General features: G+C 55.4%; 10 protein-coding genes across 10 annotated transcripts; 6 read left to right on the top strand and 4 right to left on the bottom strand.

Moving 5' to 3' along the window:
• Positions 1-9: 9 nt before the first annotated feature.
• On the bottom strand, positions 10-726 carry LTR77_006835 (uncharacterized protein; the record flags this gene model as incomplete). The annotated part of the gene is made up of 1 exon (XM_064804075.1): positions 10-726. One exon carries the CDS (start codon positions 724-726, stop codon positions 10-12), a length of 717 nt encoding a protein of 238 aa, XP_064657876.1.
• A 403-nt stretch (positions 727-1,129) lies between these two features.
• Positions 1,130-2,610, bottom strand: TIM54 (mitochondrial import inner membrane translocase subunit tim54; the record flags this gene model as incomplete). The annotated part of the gene is made up of 2 exons (XM_064804074.1): positions 1,130-2,403; positions 2,457-2,610. 2 exons carry the CDS (start codon positions 2,608-2,610, stop codon positions 1,130-1,132), a joined length of 1,428 nt encoding a protein of 475 aa, XP_064657875.1.
• Positions 2,611-3,116: 506 nt separating this feature from the next.
• Positions 3,117-4,007, top strand: LTR77_006833 (uncharacterized protein; the record flags this gene model as incomplete). The annotated part of the gene is made up of 1 exon (XM_064804073.1): positions 3,117-4,007. One exon carries the CDS (start codon positions 3,117-3,119, stop codon positions 4,005-4,007), a length of 891 nt encoding a protein of 296 aa, XP_064657874.1.
• A 581-nt stretch (positions 4,008-4,588) lies between these two features.
• Positions 4,589-5,336, top strand: LTR77_006832 (uncharacterized protein; the record flags this gene model as incomplete). Its single annotated transcript, XM_064804072.1, has 2 exons — positions 4,589-5,038; positions 5,157-5,336. 2 exons carry the CDS (start codon positions 4,589-4,591, stop codon positions 5,334-5,336), a joined length of 630 nt encoding a protein of 209 aa, XP_064657873.1.
• Positions 5,337-5,463: 127 nt separating this feature from the next.
• sgt2 (Small glutamine-rich tetratricopeptide repeat-containing protein 2) lies at positions 5,464-6,744 on the bottom strand (the record flags this gene model as incomplete). The annotated part of the gene is made up of 3 exons (XM_064804071.1): positions 5,464-5,533; positions 5,596-6,689; positions 6,742-6,744. The coding sequence occupies 3 exons, from the start codon at positions 6,742-6,744 to the stop codon at positions 5,464-5,466; spliced, it is 1,167 nt and encodes a 388-aa protein (XP_064657872.1).
• Positions 6,745-7,019: 275 nt separating this feature from the next.
• Positions 7,020-7,651, top strand: TMA20 (translation machinery-associated protein 20; the record flags this gene model as incomplete). Its single annotated transcript, XM_064804070.1, has 2 exons — positions 7,020-7,033; positions 7,090-7,651. The coding sequence occupies 2 exons, from the start codon at positions 7,020-7,022 to the stop codon at positions 7,649-7,651; spliced, it is 576 nt and encodes a 191-aa protein (XP_064657871.1).
• Positions 7,652-8,246: 595 nt separating this feature from the next.
• Positions 8,247-9,252, top strand: BGL2 (glycoside hydrolase 3 protein; the record flags this gene model as incomplete). Its single annotated transcript, XM_064804069.1, has 2 exons — positions 8,247-9,058; positions 9,114-9,252. The coding sequence occupies 2 exons, from the start codon at positions 8,247-8,249 to the stop codon at positions 9,250-9,252; spliced, it is 951 nt and encodes a 316-aa protein (XP_064657870.1).
• Positions 9,253-9,412: 160 nt separating this feature from the next.
• On the bottom strand, positions 9,413-10,210 carry LTR77_006828 (uncharacterized protein; the record flags this gene model as incomplete). The annotated part of the gene is made up of 2 exons (XM_064804068.1): positions 9,413-9,838; positions 9,860-10,210. The coding sequence occupies 2 exons, from the start codon at positions 10,208-10,210 to the stop codon at positions 9,413-9,415; spliced, it is 777 nt and encodes a 258-aa protein (XP_064657869.1).
• A 480-nt stretch (positions 10,211-10,690) lies between these two features.
• LTR77_006827 (uncharacterized protein) lies at positions 10,691-12,432 on the top strand (the record flags this gene model as incomplete). The annotated part of the gene is made up of 4 exons (XM_064804067.1): positions 10,691-10,792; positions 10,844-11,206; positions 11,265-11,697; positions 11,747-12,432. 4 exons carry the CDS (start codon positions 10,691-10,693, stop codon positions 12,430-12,432), a joined length of 1,584 nt encoding a protein of 527 aa, XP_064657868.1.
• A 1,468-nt stretch (positions 12,433-13,900) lies between these two features.
• Positions 13,901-17,383, top strand: LTR77_006826 (uncharacterized protein; the record flags this gene model as incomplete). The annotated part of the gene is made up of 1 exon (XM_064804066.1): positions 13,901-17,383. The coding sequence occupies one exon, from the start codon at positions 13,901-13,903 to the stop codon at positions 17,381-17,383; it is 3,483 nt and encodes a 1,160-aa protein (XP_064657867.1).
• Between the last annotated feature and the right edge of the window lie 80 nt (positions 17,384-17,463).

The following is a 17,463-nucleotide window of genomic DNA, read 5'->3' as shown; positions in this document are numbered from 1 at the left end:
GCCGCCAGCTTAAATCTCCGAGCTGATCTTCTCAAGATACTCCACGCCAGTCACCAGCAACCACCAGCTCGCCACCTCATGCATAAACCGAATCGGTCGCCGGTCAAGCGGCAACACCGCACCACTTCTGGCCTCCGTCCACTGCAGAGTCTCCGTCCTCATCGCAGTACCACCTTCTTGCTCTCTCAGGCTGATAATAAGGCGACCTTCTATCGGCGGCTGCTGGGCTGGGATTGCCATGCCAATCTCCACCCTGCCCGACGTACGCTTGACCACGCGGTAGAAGCCACAGAAGACGTCGTCCTCCCGGAAATTCAGAGCTTTGATATGGGCTTGGGAGAAGGACTCGCGTTGCTCTGGACTCTTGGCGATGAGCCATAGCGTCCAGCTCTGCGGGAAGCGTGCGAAGAGGCTCATGTTGCGGCGAAGGAGCTGGGTGAAGAGTTTGTCTAGCCTCTCTCGGGCTGGAAATGCTACAGAGTTGCTGGACCTCTCGTCGATGTCGTATATGATTTTATAATCTTCGAGATCGCGCGTGAGATGCGGAGACAGCGTTTCGAGCTCACCACGGTCCCGCATTCCTTTCAGTTCCTTCGTCGTGACGGACTTGTGCTTCACTTGCTGAACAAGACTGTGATGTAGCTGTTGAGCCCACACGTAAAGGGCTGCCAGACCAGCAGCGCCCACGCCGCCGCCCACCAAAGTGATCTGTAGCACGTGGTCCATGACGGTTCTGTCGCACTGCCTGACGCTGAGATGATGGGCTTCGCCATCTCTGCTCTTCTCGTCTGCTCAAGTTTGGCCGCAAGCGAGGTGGCGTGATCGTGAAGCACATGTTAGGTCTGGCCATGTATGCCTTGCGCCCTTCGCTTGTTCATCGCCTTTCGAGGACGACGTCCGGGTTGCTTCATTCGGGTTTCCGCCGTAGACTCCGGCAAGACTACAAGAAGCTGTCGAGGCGCCTGGTTGATCTGCCCTGGATGCAAAGTGAATGAAAGTCTAGACTGGGTAAATCCTGAAGATGGAGGCGCATGAGCGAATTCATGCCAGTGCAGCTGTTCACTTCATAGGATTACAATATTCAATACATACTTAGTACAAGGAGTCGAGAACAAGGCCAGCGGCAAGCTCATGCCTCTTCATCTTCTCTGGTAGGGACCTTCTCCCGCCCATCAGCTATCCGCTTAGCCCGATCTTCGTCTTCAGCCGTCAACTGGAATGCGCGCATCCTGCTCGCTATCCGGTCGTCCAAAACAATCTCCTCAATCCAGACGCTTTCCTCATGCTCCTTCCGTGGCTGGAAAGTGGTTTTCCACCAGTTTGACTCTTCATGCTGCAGCACCTTCGATTGTTCTGGAGCACCTGGAGTACTGTCATCGTCTGAAGCCGCGAGGCTAGTCGAGTAGGACCCGTGGGACGCCAGCACAGCAGCCGCAACATCTTGACAGATCGAGTCTGCCAGATGTCGACGGGTGAGAAAGCGGTATATGCGGATAGGGGTATTCCTGAAACCCAGAATATGCGGGAACTGAATGCCGATGCTGGGACCAAGTGTCTCGGGTGTGCTTTTCGAGAGGGATGCAGAAGGGTACGCTGTAGGTTGGATGTAGGGTGGAGGTTGTCGTGGCTTGGGCTTCTCTTCTTCCTCTTTCGTCTCCTCTTCTTGCTTGGCATCAGCTGCAGGGGATGCATCATCCGTCGTCTGGCTCTCGGGTGTGGCCTCTGAAGGCGCTGACTCTGCGCCCTGCTGCGATGCCATATTGCCGGCAGCCTTCACAGCGGCATCTCCAAGAGACGGAACGCCTGGTACGTGGTTTGCCGTCTGCACATCTGAGCCTTCCTCGGGTTCTGGCTGCTTTGGCGCATCCGCCGGACCCAGCCAACCCTCGTGCAGTCCTCTAACATACTCCTTCCATGTATTTCGGCCAATGACTAGATCACCAGCTACACCGTCGAATTCGTGTGTACCATTCCTCTCCCGCATTGCGTCGACCAACGACAGGTTCTCAACCTCTTCCTGCGACATTGGCTCTCCCTCGCCATTCTTCTTTCTTCTCTTCCGTATCCGCTCTGCAGTCTTGTACCTGACATCTCCCTCTTTCCTCCCCTCAACAACATCCCAGTCCATCGCCGCGGCCACCAGAACAGGCTTCACGTAGTTGTGAAAGTGCTCGCGTGCCGTTCTAAGGCCATCCCCCGGTGGAGCTGCCAGGTAGATGGTCACCCTCCGCGGCAAACTCTTGGGGTCAAGATGTTCGTTCGGGATGTGGGATACGAGGTTGCACCACTTTTCGCGGACCCGGCGAGTCTGATACTTGTCGTAGATGACTGCGGATGCAAAGGAGCCAGTGATGGACAAAAAGATGAGCCAGTTGCGGGAGGGTAATCGTAGTCTAGGCAGGCCTGGTCGAGCATTAGCGTGTGCTTCTCGTTGTCATCGAGACATATCTCCATACCCATCATCCTGAACGCTGGATTGCCCTGATTTGCTGTGCCCTTCGGCGCAGCCGTCGAGGACGAGCCATTCGACCGTGCATTGCTGGCAGAAGCTGATGAAGGTGCGGTTGCAGGGGGCTCGCCAGCAGCAGATGCGCTGGGCTTCTCCGACATGCTCTGTACAGTGAGGCTTTGAAGGAGAGCTCCCCAAATATTTCGAGATGGAAGACACGCGACTGCCATGATCGGCATGGCGGACCGAGCCGTCCTCCGCGGACCTTATCCAGAGAACTAGACACCGACGACTTCACTTCACCTTGCTCCTCACTCTATCGTCCTTCACTTCGTTTTCTGCTATTGGTAGACTTAGTGCTGCTCCGTGTGTCCGGCATTTCATCAAATAGAAAACTTCAAATACGACAAGCCCCCTTTCGTCACTGGCTGCAGTCCCACTGGCTGCAATGTGTGATTTTCTTAGTGAATGTGAGTCTGAAAGGTGGTGTCACATGTAGTGAATTTACTTTTCTTTCCTTGCGCCCTTTTCATCAAGCTTGCAAGTTTCTTCGCTCATCCTGCGTCCACCACGATATCCCTCCACCACGATATTAGCAACATCACCATAGAGCACCGCTGAGGGATCCAACCGACTGGACCTTGACACGACGACCCTTGCATCTCGGATGGCGAAAACCACAACCCCAGTAGCTGGCTTGAGACACAAGCAGGCTTCAAAGGACTCGACGTCCACCAGAGCCGGCGTGGTAAAAGCAAAGCGTGGACGCTCAACCAGGAGCACACCGACCGGCGGGAACCGCAAGCTGAGAGGTGAAACTCCTAAATCAGCACCTGCCGAGCCAGATGCAGCTGATTCATCCGCTGGAAATGACGGTGGTTCACGCGAGGAAGGCTCTCCATTTCTGGGTCTGCCCCCGGAGCTGCGCAACAACGTCTACGCCTTCGTCGCTGCTGAGACTCCTGCCTACCTCCGCAAAGGACACACAAGCCACCTCATCTCCGGCTCTCCACTGGCACGCGTCAATCGACAGATCCGCGAAGAGTTCGTCTCCTCACTTACGCTCGAAATAAAAGTCATTAGAACGGAGATGCGCAACTTCGACTACAGCCACGTCGTCAACTTCCTCAACCGACTAAATGACGTCGACCTTTATGGCCTGAGCAACGCCGAAACGCCGACAAGCCGCCTCATCAACATCCGCTTGGTTCTGACTAGGCTGCCAAAGTACGACAGGGAGAGCCTTCTCCGCTGGCTGAAACGACTCGAGCATCCTACAAAACGGGGCGCAGAAATCGTTACCACTGTGGATGTGAGCGACAACAGCTTGGACGCAATCAGCAAAAGATGGTTGGGAGGCGACCACATTGAGACCACCAGGCTCCGTCTGCGTGATTCGGCGCGTGAACTGGACCGTTCCTTCTTGATTAAGCTCAAGGATGGCAGAGCGAAGAAGGAGGTTAGGAGTATATTGACGGCCGTACTCAACTTTTGTGATATGTTGCGCCGTCGCCAGCTCGAGATTGCGCAGAGCAAGCTTGGGGTCCAGTCTGCCTGAACGGGAGTAAGTCGGGAGTTGGCTGAATGCGGTTCGAAAGGGAACTTGGCCAGGCACATTGTGCAGGCAGACCGACGTGGGTATTGCAGGTGGGTGTTTGTGTTTCAACAGCAGTCACGGCCGTACAAAGGATTGAGATGGCTACATCAAAGATGTCTTCAACAGGATGCATTGCATGCAGTGCGGGCGAGATTCGAGAAGTGGGGAGTATTGGTACGTTCGATGTGCGTCCTTGACGGCAAAATGTAGTCTAGATGTTCTATGTCGATATCTTGGACAGTAGGTGCTTGACCTCTTCATTCCCAAGCTTCTTCACCTTTGTATCTCTGAATTTGTGTCACATGTCTGTGATCGCGCTATTCAGCCGTCCGTGCGTAGGCCACGTGGGCCTGTTGACGTGTGAAGTCGTACTTCGAAGCTCTTCATCCACCCAGCCGTCTACCACCACTTGTATCCAATCTCCAACTTCCTCGACAACCTCCCTTATTCCATGATGAAGCGAGCACTTGAACCTCCGGACACGGAAGCGCAGGCGCCAGCGAAACGGATCAAGAACACCTCAGAGCCCACGACGCCGCAAAATGCTCAACACTGCAACCGACACACCAAAGCTGCTCACCCTGCCGGGCGAACTTCGCAATGCCATCTATGAGCTTGTGGTACAAGACGCAAAGGCGACTTTCACGCAGGATGCGAAGTTGATACTCACCTCGCCTTTCGCCTGTGTGAACCGGCAAATCCGCCAGGAATATCTTTCAATCCTCAAGACGCAGTTTCCGGTACTCACTACGGATGTCGTGCACTTCAAGTTCGACCACATATATAAGTACTACCTCGAACACCATGATATCGGCCCACACGCGTCTTCTGCCACCTTGCCAGGAGTACAAATCGCAATGCACATCAAACCAGGAAACCCAAAAAGAGTCCGATTCGGCTTGGATGAGTGGCTGGGTCGGAGAACGGGTCTCTACCTGGGCTGTACAACTTCAGTCAAGGCTTCGTATACTATTACCGGTGACACGGTGGGAGTGAGCAGAACGTGCAGCTGGTGGGAGGGGTACGCAGACAGGACTTGATCGGAAAACGAGCAGCGAGCAGACGAGGCGATGAAGTTCGTGGCGGCACGTCAAGACTACTTGAATGCAGGCTGAAGAGCGAGCGGCTAGCGATCAAAACGGACGGTTTCGATGGCACTTGCAGTACATCATGGAAGCCTTGGGCTGGGTGGAGAGCAAACGGTGGCGGAAGGTGTGGGCGAGTCATGAGGCACATAGAGAGAAGTCTGATGGGCGCAAGGTGTACGAAATGATGGGCGGCAGTATCTAGCAGAATCATGACAGAATCAAATGTGTCGATTGCTCATATCAGACTTTTTCTGCCCTCAAACGCCGTCGCTCGAGCACATTCTATCGTTCAAGTATGATCGTAGAGATCACCTTCCTCGCACAACACATTACTGCTGGCCACTCCCGCCACCTGCTCCTCGGCCTGCGCCGCCCATGCCGCCCATGAAGTTACGTGCCCTGTATTAAAGATTGATTAGCCGAGCGTCGTAACGAAGTGATTCTCAAGCCATCCAACTTACATCTCAGCAATCGCAGGATCATTCATCATCTCGCTCAAGTTCGGCATGCCGCCACCACCACCACCTGCACCATCTCCGCTCGCACCTCCTTCGGCACCACCTCCTCCTCTACCTCCACCAAAGTTGCTCGCCATATCTCGTAGTCGGGGGTTGTTCATGAGGTTGTTCAGCATGTCCGGGTTGCTCATCACATTCTGCGCCATTTGCCTCATCATCGGGTTCTGCATCAGCGAACTCAGATCTGGCATGCCGCCTCCACCACCTCCACCACCTCCACCGCCTCCCAGCATGCTCGCCAGCCCAGCGAGGTCTGGCATGCCGCCTCCCGCACCTCCCGCAGGAGGAGAGCTAGCGCGCGCGGTAGCTGTGCCGTCGATGTCTGGCTCCACGTCCATGTCCTCTCCCTCTTCTTCCACCTTCGCCTTTGCTGTCTGGTAGCCCTTCTTCATCGCCTCGCTGCCTCCATTCCCTTCAGCTTCGATACCCTTCTGATACGCCTCCATCGCTCCCTTCGCATCACCAAGTGCAAACCTCGCCAATCCTAATCTCGACCACGCCTTGGTGTACTTCGGGTCCGTCGCCGTCGCCAACTCCGCATCGTTCTTGGCATACTCATGCTGCTTGTTCGCACTGTACGCCGCAGCTCGATTTGACAAGTAGATCGGGTTCAGTGGCGCAATCTCCAAGGCCTGTGTATACGAATCGATCGCGCCTTGATAGTCCTTCTTCTGCATCGCCGCATTCCCCACGCCCTTCAACCTCTCACTCTCCGCCGAAGGCCCGCCTTTCTCGCCCTCCTTCGGTAAAGTCGGTGTGCTCGGTTTCCCTTCATTTGCACTGCTCGTGCCCTCGGTGCTGGCTGTGCTTTTGCCTTTGAGCTTCTCGTAGACGCCGTAGATGGAGAGGAGATTCTGGCCGCCGAGCGCCTCCTTCATCGCGGCGTCGTCAGTGGGGTCGACGTGGAAGCATTCTGCGATGCAGTTGCTGGCGATTTCGATGCTGTCGGCGTCTTCGGGTTGGAGTGTGCCGTCTTTGAGGGAGGTCGAGAGGAAGTCTATGACTGCGAGAGCCAACCGTTTGCGGGAGTCGTTGGCCTATTCAGGTGTCAGTGTATATCTGCCAGCGCTGGCTATGCGCAAAGCCTACCATAGTTGCTGTGTGCGCCTGGCCAGGCGGTGCGAAGTGCTAGTAATGTTAAACTATATGTGAGATTGTCTGTCGTCGTAGGAGCGTATTGGTAGGACTTGTCGCGAGTTTTATAATGTCGAGTACGTTACCTATCGAAAGTTGGCCAGACGCACATGTAAGGACCCTTTCAAACAGCCTTGGCATACGCACGTGGGGCTTGGTGGGGCATTGTTTGAAGCACATGCCAAACACATCTCGAGTTCTAAACCACCAACAACACCAGTCAATCGCTCAAGATGTTCAAGAAAGAGTCAGTACGTGCCCTCACCATCCCTCACACCAACGCTCACTTACACTGTCCATTAGATTCTCGCCCGGCGCGAAATCCAAGGTCAAATCCTCCGCCCAACGCGCCCTCCGAACCAAACTCCTCGAGACGTTCCCTAAGCTTGAACCCTACATCGACGAGATCCTACCGAAGAAAGAACAACTCGATGTCCTGAAGATTCCCGACCGCGTCTCACTCTACGTCCTGGGCACCACGCCATTGTTCTATCAGCACATGGACGACCCGCTCATCCCACACTTGCAGCTTGTGCATCGGTACCCTTGGTGCTTTCCGCGGGTGAGGATAGATCGAGGCGGAGTGCGTTTCGTGCTGTCGGGAGCGACGCTGATGGTGCCTGGGTTGACGAGTCCGGGTGGGCGGTTACCGGGGGATGATGATGCGGGGGAGGAATATGGGAACGATGGGAAGGAGTATGAGGAGGGCAGGGTGGTGGTTGTAGATGCGGAAGGGAAGGAGAACGCATGCATGGTCGGCGTCTTGAAGATGGCGACGGGCGAGATGAAGGAGAAGAAGAAGGGCGTGGCGATTGAGAACGGGCATTATGTTGGAGATGGGCTGTGGAAGCTGGAATTGCGTTGATGGGCCTTGGAAAGAGCTGAGAGGAGATTAGGGGGCATGTCCTGCCAAGCTACTCCTGCTCTATGCAGAGGTATTGACAGAGGATGTCCAGCATGGTCGTGGAGACTCTGGTACCTCAGTTTTCGAATACGTACGAGGAGAGACAGCGGCATGAGATACGAAGCTTGGATGCGACTCTGCAGTCTGCCTTTTGGCTCTGCGATGCTCGTTTTCTTTTCGAGGTCTGATTAGAAGCCAGAGTAGTATCGAGCGACTCAAAGCAGTATGAAGTTGTTCATCGAAAGTCATTCAGGACCTCGAAAGTCGTTCACATATCAATCGTTCTTATTGTACGCAAAACTGCTCGTCAGGGTCATGCAGGCTAACTTCAGGTGCGACCTCACTCTCAGGTGCAACTTGTGAATCTCGCACCTGCTCTTGAATGCATGGAGGCAGTCTTATGGAAAGACCTTTTCGTCGACCAGAGTGTTGAACAGATGCGTTCTATCACTTTTATCAACCTGTCAGACTACATTCACATCCTCAGACACTGCTGAACTTCATCATTCCTACAACGCTGTCAACCTCAGCTTTCTTCGAACGGAAGACTCACAAGATGCATCTCTTGTCCTACGCAGTAATCGCTGCGCTCGCGGCCCTCCCTACACACGCTCTCAAACGAGGTACACTGGGCTTCGCACTCGGCACAAAGAAGCCAGACGGCAGCTGCAAGACCACACCCGACTACAAAGCAGACTTCGACGCCATCAAGCTCAATACCGGCTCCACGCTCGTACGTGGGTACTCCGCTAGGGATTGCAACTGCGCCCAAGAGATCCTCCCAGCTGCCGAAAGCAAGGGCTTCCAAGTCGTCCTCGGCGTCTGGCCCGACACGGACGCGAGCTTCCTTGCCGACAAGCAAGCGCTGGTAGATCATGCCACGAAAAACACCGACCAAGTCTACGCCGTCACCATAGGCAGCGAGACGCTATACCGCGGCAACTTCACAGGGCAGGAATTGCTCAGCAAGATCAACGATGTCAAGTCTATTCTTCCAAACACCAACGTCGGGACCGCAGACAGCTGGAACAAGTTCGCCGACGGAACGGCTGATGCCTTGATAAAGGGTGGCGTGGATTTGATCTTGGCGAATGCATTCTCGTACTGGCAAGGCAAGAACGTCGGAGGTGGAGCTGTATTCACGTACTTGGACGACATTCAGCGAGCCCTTGGTCGCATCCAACAGGTGTCCGGGTCGCTGAACAGGACGGAACTCTGGAATGGTGAGACGGGCTGGCCGACTGATTGGGGTACCAATTACGGTGCTGCCATGGCCGGGACGAAGAACGCTGCGACGCTGTACTCGGAGGGTGTCTGTGGTCTGCTGGACTGGGGTGTCAACGTCTTCTACTTTGAAGCCTTCGATGAGTACGTATCCGGACAGATGATGGCACACCGTGGATGTGCTGACCTTAGCCGACAGGCCGTGGAAGCCAGTCTCGATCGGCGACAACGGCGTTGCAGCGGACGAGACACGCTGGGGCGCAATGACGGCTGATCGTTCGCCAAAGCCTGGGTTCCCATTGCACTGCAAGCAGTGGGGTGGTGCAACCTCTTCATAATGGACCCCGAGATTAATTCTGGCTGCTGGTGAGGGCATGCGGTGTTACTCGCCCTGCAATGGAGTAATTCTATTGCCTCTGATTGATGCTGGGTATCTTGATCCTGTAGACGCCGGACACCTGCGCTGAAAAGCTCAAACGGAACGAAGATGCATTAACATCAGTCTTCGAAGCCCCCGAACTCTTTATCGTCCTCGCTGTCCGCACCCTTTGTCGCCGCCGCACCATCCGGGACCCCTTCATCTTCTGCGTCCTTACTTTCTGCGTCGGAGCCGGCAGCGTTCGCCCAATCGTCCAATCGCTCATCCTTCAGCGCCTCCTGAACCCGCTTCCGCACTGCTTTCGTCAAGCTCTCGTTCCCCAGCGTCCGTAACGGCGTCAGGATAGTGTCCAGAGGTGCATTCCTCCCCACATCTACTTTGTCCAGCTCATCCACATATATATCCACAACATGATACCTCAACCCGTTAGGTATCTTCCCATCCCCAACATTCAGCGGCACCTCCTCCAACACCTCCAAGTACTCCTCCATCACACCCTCATCCTTCCACTCCTCCCCACCAGCACCCCTCACCCACTCAAATCCCTTGCCAACATAACACCTCACAAGATAGAGAAATTTATCCATCCTCAACGCATCAATCCCACCCCACTCCCTTGCCATCGTCCGCCAGAACGCCCTCAACCATCCAAGCACATTCTCCCTCCCTTGCAGTGCATCCACCAGCGCCGCAAGGCCCCGAGCAAGTCGCTGTTGATTCAGCGGCTTATCGCTCATCCACATGCAAAAAAAGAGACCTTTCCATAGCTTCAGCAGCTCGAGTTCCGAGAATGGCGTGGAGCGGTGCAGGTAGGTGCGGAGAGATTCGAGCGCGCGGTCGCGGGTGGTGCGGTTACTGGAGGCGAGAGATTTGATGAAGGGATTGTTCGTTGTGTCGGCGATCATTGCGGCCGGCATGGTGAGGGTTTCGTGCGACGGTGGAGGGCGTGTCTTCCTGGAGGCTGGACGCGAAATTTTGGAGGTGAGGTCGATCAGATAGCGTAGTCAGCAAGCTTATCTTAGCGCTGTCTCGCGCGCTTGGACTTCTTGATGGTCTGTGCTCGTAATATCGATGGTCGAAACATCGTAGAGGCAAACCGTCTATTGACGCGAACTTTCGTTATAGTCTTTCCTTAAGATATAGTCTTAATTATCTAGCTACCTAGTATAGAGTCTATGAAAATACATAATAGAAGGCGCTTAAAAGAGAAAAACGATATATAGAAGTATAGAGCTTATAGACGCTAGCCTATATAGAGCTAGTCTATAATAGATAGCGCGTCTTAAGTGTTGTTTTCTAGTGTAAATACTTAAGCTTCTATAATATCACGACGGATACTTTCTAAGCCTATCGACAACCTATTTGAAGTAAAGAAGACAGGTCGACGTCTTTCTAAGATGTTGTCGACTAGGGAGCTCGCGTTCGTCGAGATTCAAGTAACTTATCGCGTCTCTCCTTTAGACGTGGCGGGCATACTTTGTCACCGCCTTAAAGATGGGGTAAGCACCTCAAACCGGGCTATAAAGTTACTTGCTAACGCGTCGCTATAGCACGAGCAGCTCCTTATCCGGTGGCGGACTTTACCCGCTTCGCAAACGCCTTCACAAGCTATATGCTCCTGGCATGACCTCTACGAACTTACGTCATGCATGCACCTGATTCAAAAGTACCTTGAAAACAGGCAATCTTCTTCAAAACCGACACTGAAGCGGAAGCGGCCTTCACCTGAGGATGGCCTGAGAAAGTCACGTGACTCTAAGTTTGGCAACGGACACCCAACTTCTGTGAACGGCCGGTCCGATTCAACGAACAGTCGACGCTCGTCTTCAGATGCTGCTTCGGAGAAGATTGAGACGCCAGGTGTCTATAATGGAGTTCTCGAGAGGAGGGAAGGGCGGGTCGTGGCGACGCAGGTACGATGTCTCATTCATATGAAATCAGGAGCAAAATAGCGACTAACAGGCCCACCAGTCTAAGCATATGGGTGTTGTGAAAGTCGACGCAACAAGCCTCCCTACGCCAGAGATGGTGGAGCAGGCACGCATCAGCTCAACCGCACAAGCCGAACGCTACATCCGCCTTACATTCGAGCGGAAGCTCAAGAAGCTGAGATGGCTGCGGCTGGAGAACAAGGTAGACAGCTCCGCGCCATCTCTGGACTTCAGCTTCATCACCGACTACGTGACCGGGAAGGATGTCTACCGAGCAGACCCTGGATCGTACGAAGGATGCACGGAACCTTGCAAGTCGAACATGGGATCTCACATCGGGTGCGAGTGGCCACGGGAGTGCAAGTGCCTGGAGTACGCGGCAGTGAATGAGGATTTGCTGCGTAGAGAAGATCCACAGCTGTTTCAGGAGTACCAGCAGGCGAAGCAGAATGGGGACTACATCGACATCACGAGTACGCACCACCCTATTTGCGTAGTGGATTACCTGCTGACTGGTTCCAGATCTACCGAAGCGCTTCCCATACCATGTCTCAAAGGTCGAAGGCAAGCCGCAGACACTGGTGCCCTTCTATCGCGAAGAGCGCTACCCTATCTACGAGTGCAACGTCAACTGCCGATGCGGACCAGTCTGCAAGAGTAGAGTCGTTCAAAAAGGTCGCCGCGTCCCGCTCACCATCTTCCAGACCGCCAACCGTGGCTGGGGCGTCTACTGCGACGAAGACCTGATCCAGGGCGAGTTCATCGACACCTACCTCGGCGAAATCATCACCAACCAGGAAGCCGACCGCCGCGAGCAAGCCGGCCCAAAGGAAAAGCAGAGTTACCTCTACAGCCTGGACAAATTCGTCGACAACGTCGAGGACCTGACCCACGAGAACTGCTACGTGGTGGATGGGCAGTACATAGGCGGTCCCACACGCTTTATCAATCATTGCTGCGAGCCGAACTGTCGTCAGTACACGGTCAGCTACGACAAGAACAATCCGCGGATCTACGATATCGCCTTCTTTGCTGTGCATAACATTCCAGCGGGAACGGAGTTGACGTTTGATTACCAGGATAAGGATGAGGTGGAGGAGGATGTGGCTGTGAGGCAGCGTGAGGCGGCGCGGAGGGATCCGGCGAATGCTGGGAAGCAGCCTTGCAACTGCGGTGCGAGGAAGTGTCGTGGGTTCTTGTGGGAGTGAGCGGCGGGACAGTCTTGCTAGCGATGGATGGCAAGGAGGCAGCGGACCTGTGCCCGAGATGCGGTGCTGACGAGATGCCTTTGCTGCTCTTGCAGATGCGGTGCTGACGACATGCCTTGTTGATCTTGCACAACAGGCGAGAATGCTGCCACTGAACGTGGGATGGTGTTGTGTTACCTTGGGCCTTAAGCGATGGTGCAGCAGGCTTTGAGTCATTTTTGGCTTACTTTTAGCCAACTTCGGCCCTGGACATGCGGTAGAACGTGGGAATGACAAGGGATAGCATGAGAATAACTATGGAAGAGCGTGCCCGAGCACGAATCAAATTTCCAAACACATAGTACTTAAGCAAGTCCAATTATCGTATTTTCAGCTTAACCAACCCCAAGACCAGGACAGGACGTCGGGAAGCACAGTACCTTGGCGAGCGGTGCATGGGTTGCAGGTCGGGAGGTGTCGGTACAAGGCGACAAGGTAGAGAACATCAACGGGACTCTCGGTGCCGGCGCGGTCCCTCAAGAGCTTAGTCTTTAGCCAGCTGCTTTGAATTTTTGACGTCCTCCACTTTCATGCAGAGCACTTCTGCAATATCATTCCTCTCTGCCCCGCTCTCTCTATTCTCTCTTGTACAACATACCACACGACCTCCTCATTCACCGTCGAGCGTGTCCTCCCGGCGTCGGTGCGTGAAGTGACGTTGGCCTTCCTCGAGGTGCAGGGGCCCCCACCGATAGAGTTCCGCGGCAAAGGAAAGAAAGACCCGTGCTCGACGCAAAAAAATCGGCCGGCAACAGCGACCTCATTCGCACTGCACACAGACCACCACACCACCTCATACCACCCGCAACCTCACCCGAGACAACCCCCGAGCGTCCAAGGTCGAGGCACCCTCACGGCCATCGCCAGCATCTATCTCGACATCGCCCCCTCGCGGTAGACTTTCCACGAGAATCAGCTGCACCCGCTCTTCGGAACGCGCACCTCGCACGAGCGGCGGAACGTGACGACCTCGAACCGGTACGCTCCATCAATTACAACCTATCGCTCGCATGTGCTTGCGCCGCAATTGGGACCTAGATTCAGTGACAGCAGGTCTGGTTTAGTTGCTGACGTATCACGAGCTCTTCTAGGTCACAGCAGCTTGCACGCCTTCCTCGACGTCACCTCACACACTGCTCATTATTCAGTGGGTGAACTCGGCCTCTGTCTACGCTCATTCTTCGACACGACATCCGAAAGGACCATCCATCTCCTCACATCAGGTAAGACACCATTAAGCTCGGTGTGCGGAGAGGTGCGAGTGGTCCGCGACCTCTCCGGACGTAGCAGACAACAGGCAGGCAGGCAGGCGGCCGGTCGGGTGTTACTGGGGTAATTTTTGGAACGGCCCAGCAGGGCATTGGCGTGAAAGCAGTTGAAAGTGGTCACTCCACGGTCACGTACGGAGAAAGAGAGTGTAGGATTCACGATGGCAGCAACGACCTTCAGCAGTCCGGGCGGCTTCTCGTACGCTCAGGCTGCCAAGGGCCGCGCTGCGGCAACGGCTTCCCAAACACCCTCGAGTAAGGTCACGTCAGGGACGGCTACGCCTGCGACAGGTACCTTCTCAGAGCTTACTCCTGGGAGCAATTGGGCCGATGATGTGGAGTCGGGTGTGAAGGAGAAGAAGTCGGAACCACAACCAACACAACCAGAAGAGCGTAAAAGCTCGCCGATCAAGGACCCGGCGGTCGAGCAGGCCAAGTCGGAAGACAAGGTGCAGCAGGATGCGTCAGCAGTGTCATCACCGGATATTACAGCATCTTCGAGCACTACCGCGAAGGAGGACGATTCTCCCGCGCCGCATGCATCCTCATCTGACAGCACGTGGGAGACCAAATCACAAGCGTCTGAGCCGGCGTGGATTGCAGAGCGCACTCAGCGGCAAAGTCAGCACCAGCAACAGCAGAGTGAAGAATCGATGAAGCACGAGAAGAAGGGTAAAGATACGCCATCTTCGACACCGGCGAAACCAGTTGCTCTTCAGGAAGCCGCGCCGCCTACGGTGAATCCGTGGCTGAAGCCATGGGCTGCTAAGCCGGCCACTCCGTCTTCATCTCCTGCCACTGCATCACTGAAGGAAAACCAGAAGCCCACAACTGATGCCGCGGCCAAGCCGTCACGGAGTGCATACGCACCCGTCCAAGCACCGAGCAGCAGCGTCGAAGAGCCAGCGAAGTTCTCAGGCGCGCAGGTCAAGCGCGGAGGCGAAGCACGTGCTAGCAACTCCCGCCAAGGTTCCAAGCCGGTCGTTCACGATATTCGCACAGACAGTGCCTCGAATGGTGCGGCCAAAGGCGCCCCAAACGGCCGCCCAAGCCCTGTAAAGGCGTCACCAGCCCCACCATCTGTGAGCGACGGCGTCTCGTGGCCGACTCCGGATACGGCGGGCAAGGAGCGGAAGGAGTCAGTGGCGAAGAGCTCGACTGAGAAGCGTGAGGACGATGCAACGCCGGTCAGCAAGCGCAAGAAGCCAGAGTATGAGCCACTCAACTTCACGCCGACATTCAGATACGAGACTACGGGTACCTCAGACCCGCAGGGGCGAAAGCCAGGTCCATCAAGAGGAGATCGTCCTCGTGGTGGCGGCGTACGAGGTGGGCGGGGAGGTCCTCGCGGTGGTATGAATGGGAGCGAGCGCCAGGCCTCACGCCCGGACTCCACTCTGACCAATGCGCAACCTGCGTCTACTGGCGTTACGCAAGACGACTCGAGTGCGCGAGATCGCGAAGCAATGCCTCCACCACCGCGGCCATCAAGCTCGGATGCGACACAAGAGAGAAAGAAGCAGAACATGTCGGAGAGGATCAATACTAGAAAGCAGAATGCGATGAGCACCAAGCAGAACGGCGAAGTTCCTGCGGAACCTGCGAGTGCGACTCAGACGCCCAACGGCACCTTCAGCAAGCCTTTCACGACGACACCGCGCTCCATGAGTCCCAATAAAGTCGATGTCAGCGGCAAGGACGAGGACGTGCCGAAGCCCATACCACGCCGCACTTCCACTGGCACAAAGACTGAGGAGATGCCAAATGGGACGTATAAGGGCAACCGTGGTCCTCCACCCATTCGTATGGTGCCCACTGAGGGTCGCAAGGAGCATCGCGCATTTGGCGACTCTCGCGACGGCGCCTTCAGTGGACCCCGAGGTACCCCAGCTAAGCGCAGCGGTCGCGGTCGCGGCGGCGGTCGTGAGGTGCCGAATGGTCACCCAGGCGCTTCTCCATACGCTGGCGCACATTCAAGTGACGTCGCTGGGCAATTCCAGTACGGCATGCTTCAATCACCCACCAGCTACCATCCCTCTCGCGGTGGCCATCAGTATTCCCATCCTTATGCGAACAGAGGACCTTATCGTGGTAACAACACGCGCTCGCACTCGATACCAATGGAGCAATACTACAACCAGCCGCGCTACGGAGGCGCCTATCCCGACCCACAGCAGGCAGCAAACCTGCAAGCGTTCTTTCCAGGAATGTTTGACAACAACGGCTACCCAGCGTCGCCCGTACCATACCCACTGTATGGCGATCCCGACCCTGTCCGGAGCGCGATAGCAGGGCAGCTCGAGTACTACTTCTCATTGGAGAACCTTATCAAGGATACGTACCTTCGCCGGCACATGGACTCTCAAGGCTTCGTGCTGCTCGAATTTGTGGCCAGCTTTCCGCGGATGAAGCAAGCGATCAGTAACATAGATCATCTCAGAGCGGTGGCCAAGGACTCAAAACTTGTAATCCTGCGTGCTGGCGAGGACGGCAAAGAGAGGATTCGCAAGAAGAAGGGGTGGGAGGACTTCGTCATGCCGATGGATCAGCGTGATGAGAGCGCGAAGACAAACGGCCCCGAGCATCTGAAAGAGGTTGACGTACCACCGATGGTCAACACCAGCATCCCACCCCAGTTCCGCGGGCCTGCTTCTGCGGGTCTACCTTACGCGCACCAGCGAGGCGACCGGAGATCTTACGACTCAAATCACCACCACTCACCATACAACGGATACATGTACGGCGAAGGCATGCACCCAGGTCACACGAACGGAGTTGAGGCACAGAGCAGGAACCTGGCTGCACCGGCTGGACAGCAGTCAGACATCGGCCGTGTTGAAAGCAATGGTGCAGAGTACGACGCGTTCCCAGATGATCGGGTCCAGGCGCTGTTCGTGTGCTTTCGATCGGGTGGGCGTCGTCCAGGCGTCTACAGCGCAGCTTCTAGGACATTCTCCAACGGGTCGATTGACTCGCGCAGCGCCCTTCCTGATATTGACACGGCGATCAACAGCAAGTCGAAGCCTTTGACAAATGGTGATTCTCAGACCAACGGCGCCGAAGACGCTAACAGCTTGTCGCGCCACATGAGTCCGGGCAAGATGACACCTGGCGGAGATCGTGCTCAAGGGACAGCCGAGAACGAGAACATGTTCTGGGTCAAGGATCAGGACTATCCGATTGATACGCTGCCGCAAGGTCTTCAGCCCTATCCCTACACGCAGCTCTACTCGGAGGCGATGCACGAGCGCCACAACGCCAATCCAGACGTATGCCCACCGTCGCTCAGCAACCTCTACGACTTCTGGAGCCACTTTCTCATCCGCAACTTCAATACTTCGATGTACATGCAGTTCAAGCAATTCGCCGAAGAGGACGGCCTCAATCGTGCGGACTTTGAGGGCCTGCGCAACCTGGTCAAGTTCTACTCCCAATCACTCTCCAGTCAGAACCCCATCCGCGACCGCGTTGCCAAGGACTACGTCGACCTCGTCAAGAAGGAGCCTGCCAATCTGCACGGTGCCGCGTTCAAGTCCCTGCGCTCGGCCTGGCGCAACGGCGCGCTGAACCTCAAGAACCGCAAGAAGCTCTCCAACGTGCTGGACGACTCGCTTAAGGAGCAGCTTGACAAGCTTGATAGCTAGCGGCAAAACTCCATTGAATTGTCTCCAAAGTTCGATCCAAGGCACTATGGAAAGACATCCAGCGCGTTCGCATGGCAGCT

This window comes from Saxophila tyrrhenica (genome assembly GCF_035928015.1).
Source record: "Saxophila tyrrhenica strain CCFEE 5935 chromosome Unknown scaffold_10, whole genome shotgun sequence".
Taxonomy (NCBI): Eukaryota; Fungi; Ascomycota; class Dothideomycetes; order Mycosphaerellales; family Extremaceae; genus Saxophila; species Saxophila tyrrhenica.
This window is presented reverse-complemented; position numbering and strand designations above follow the sequence as displayed.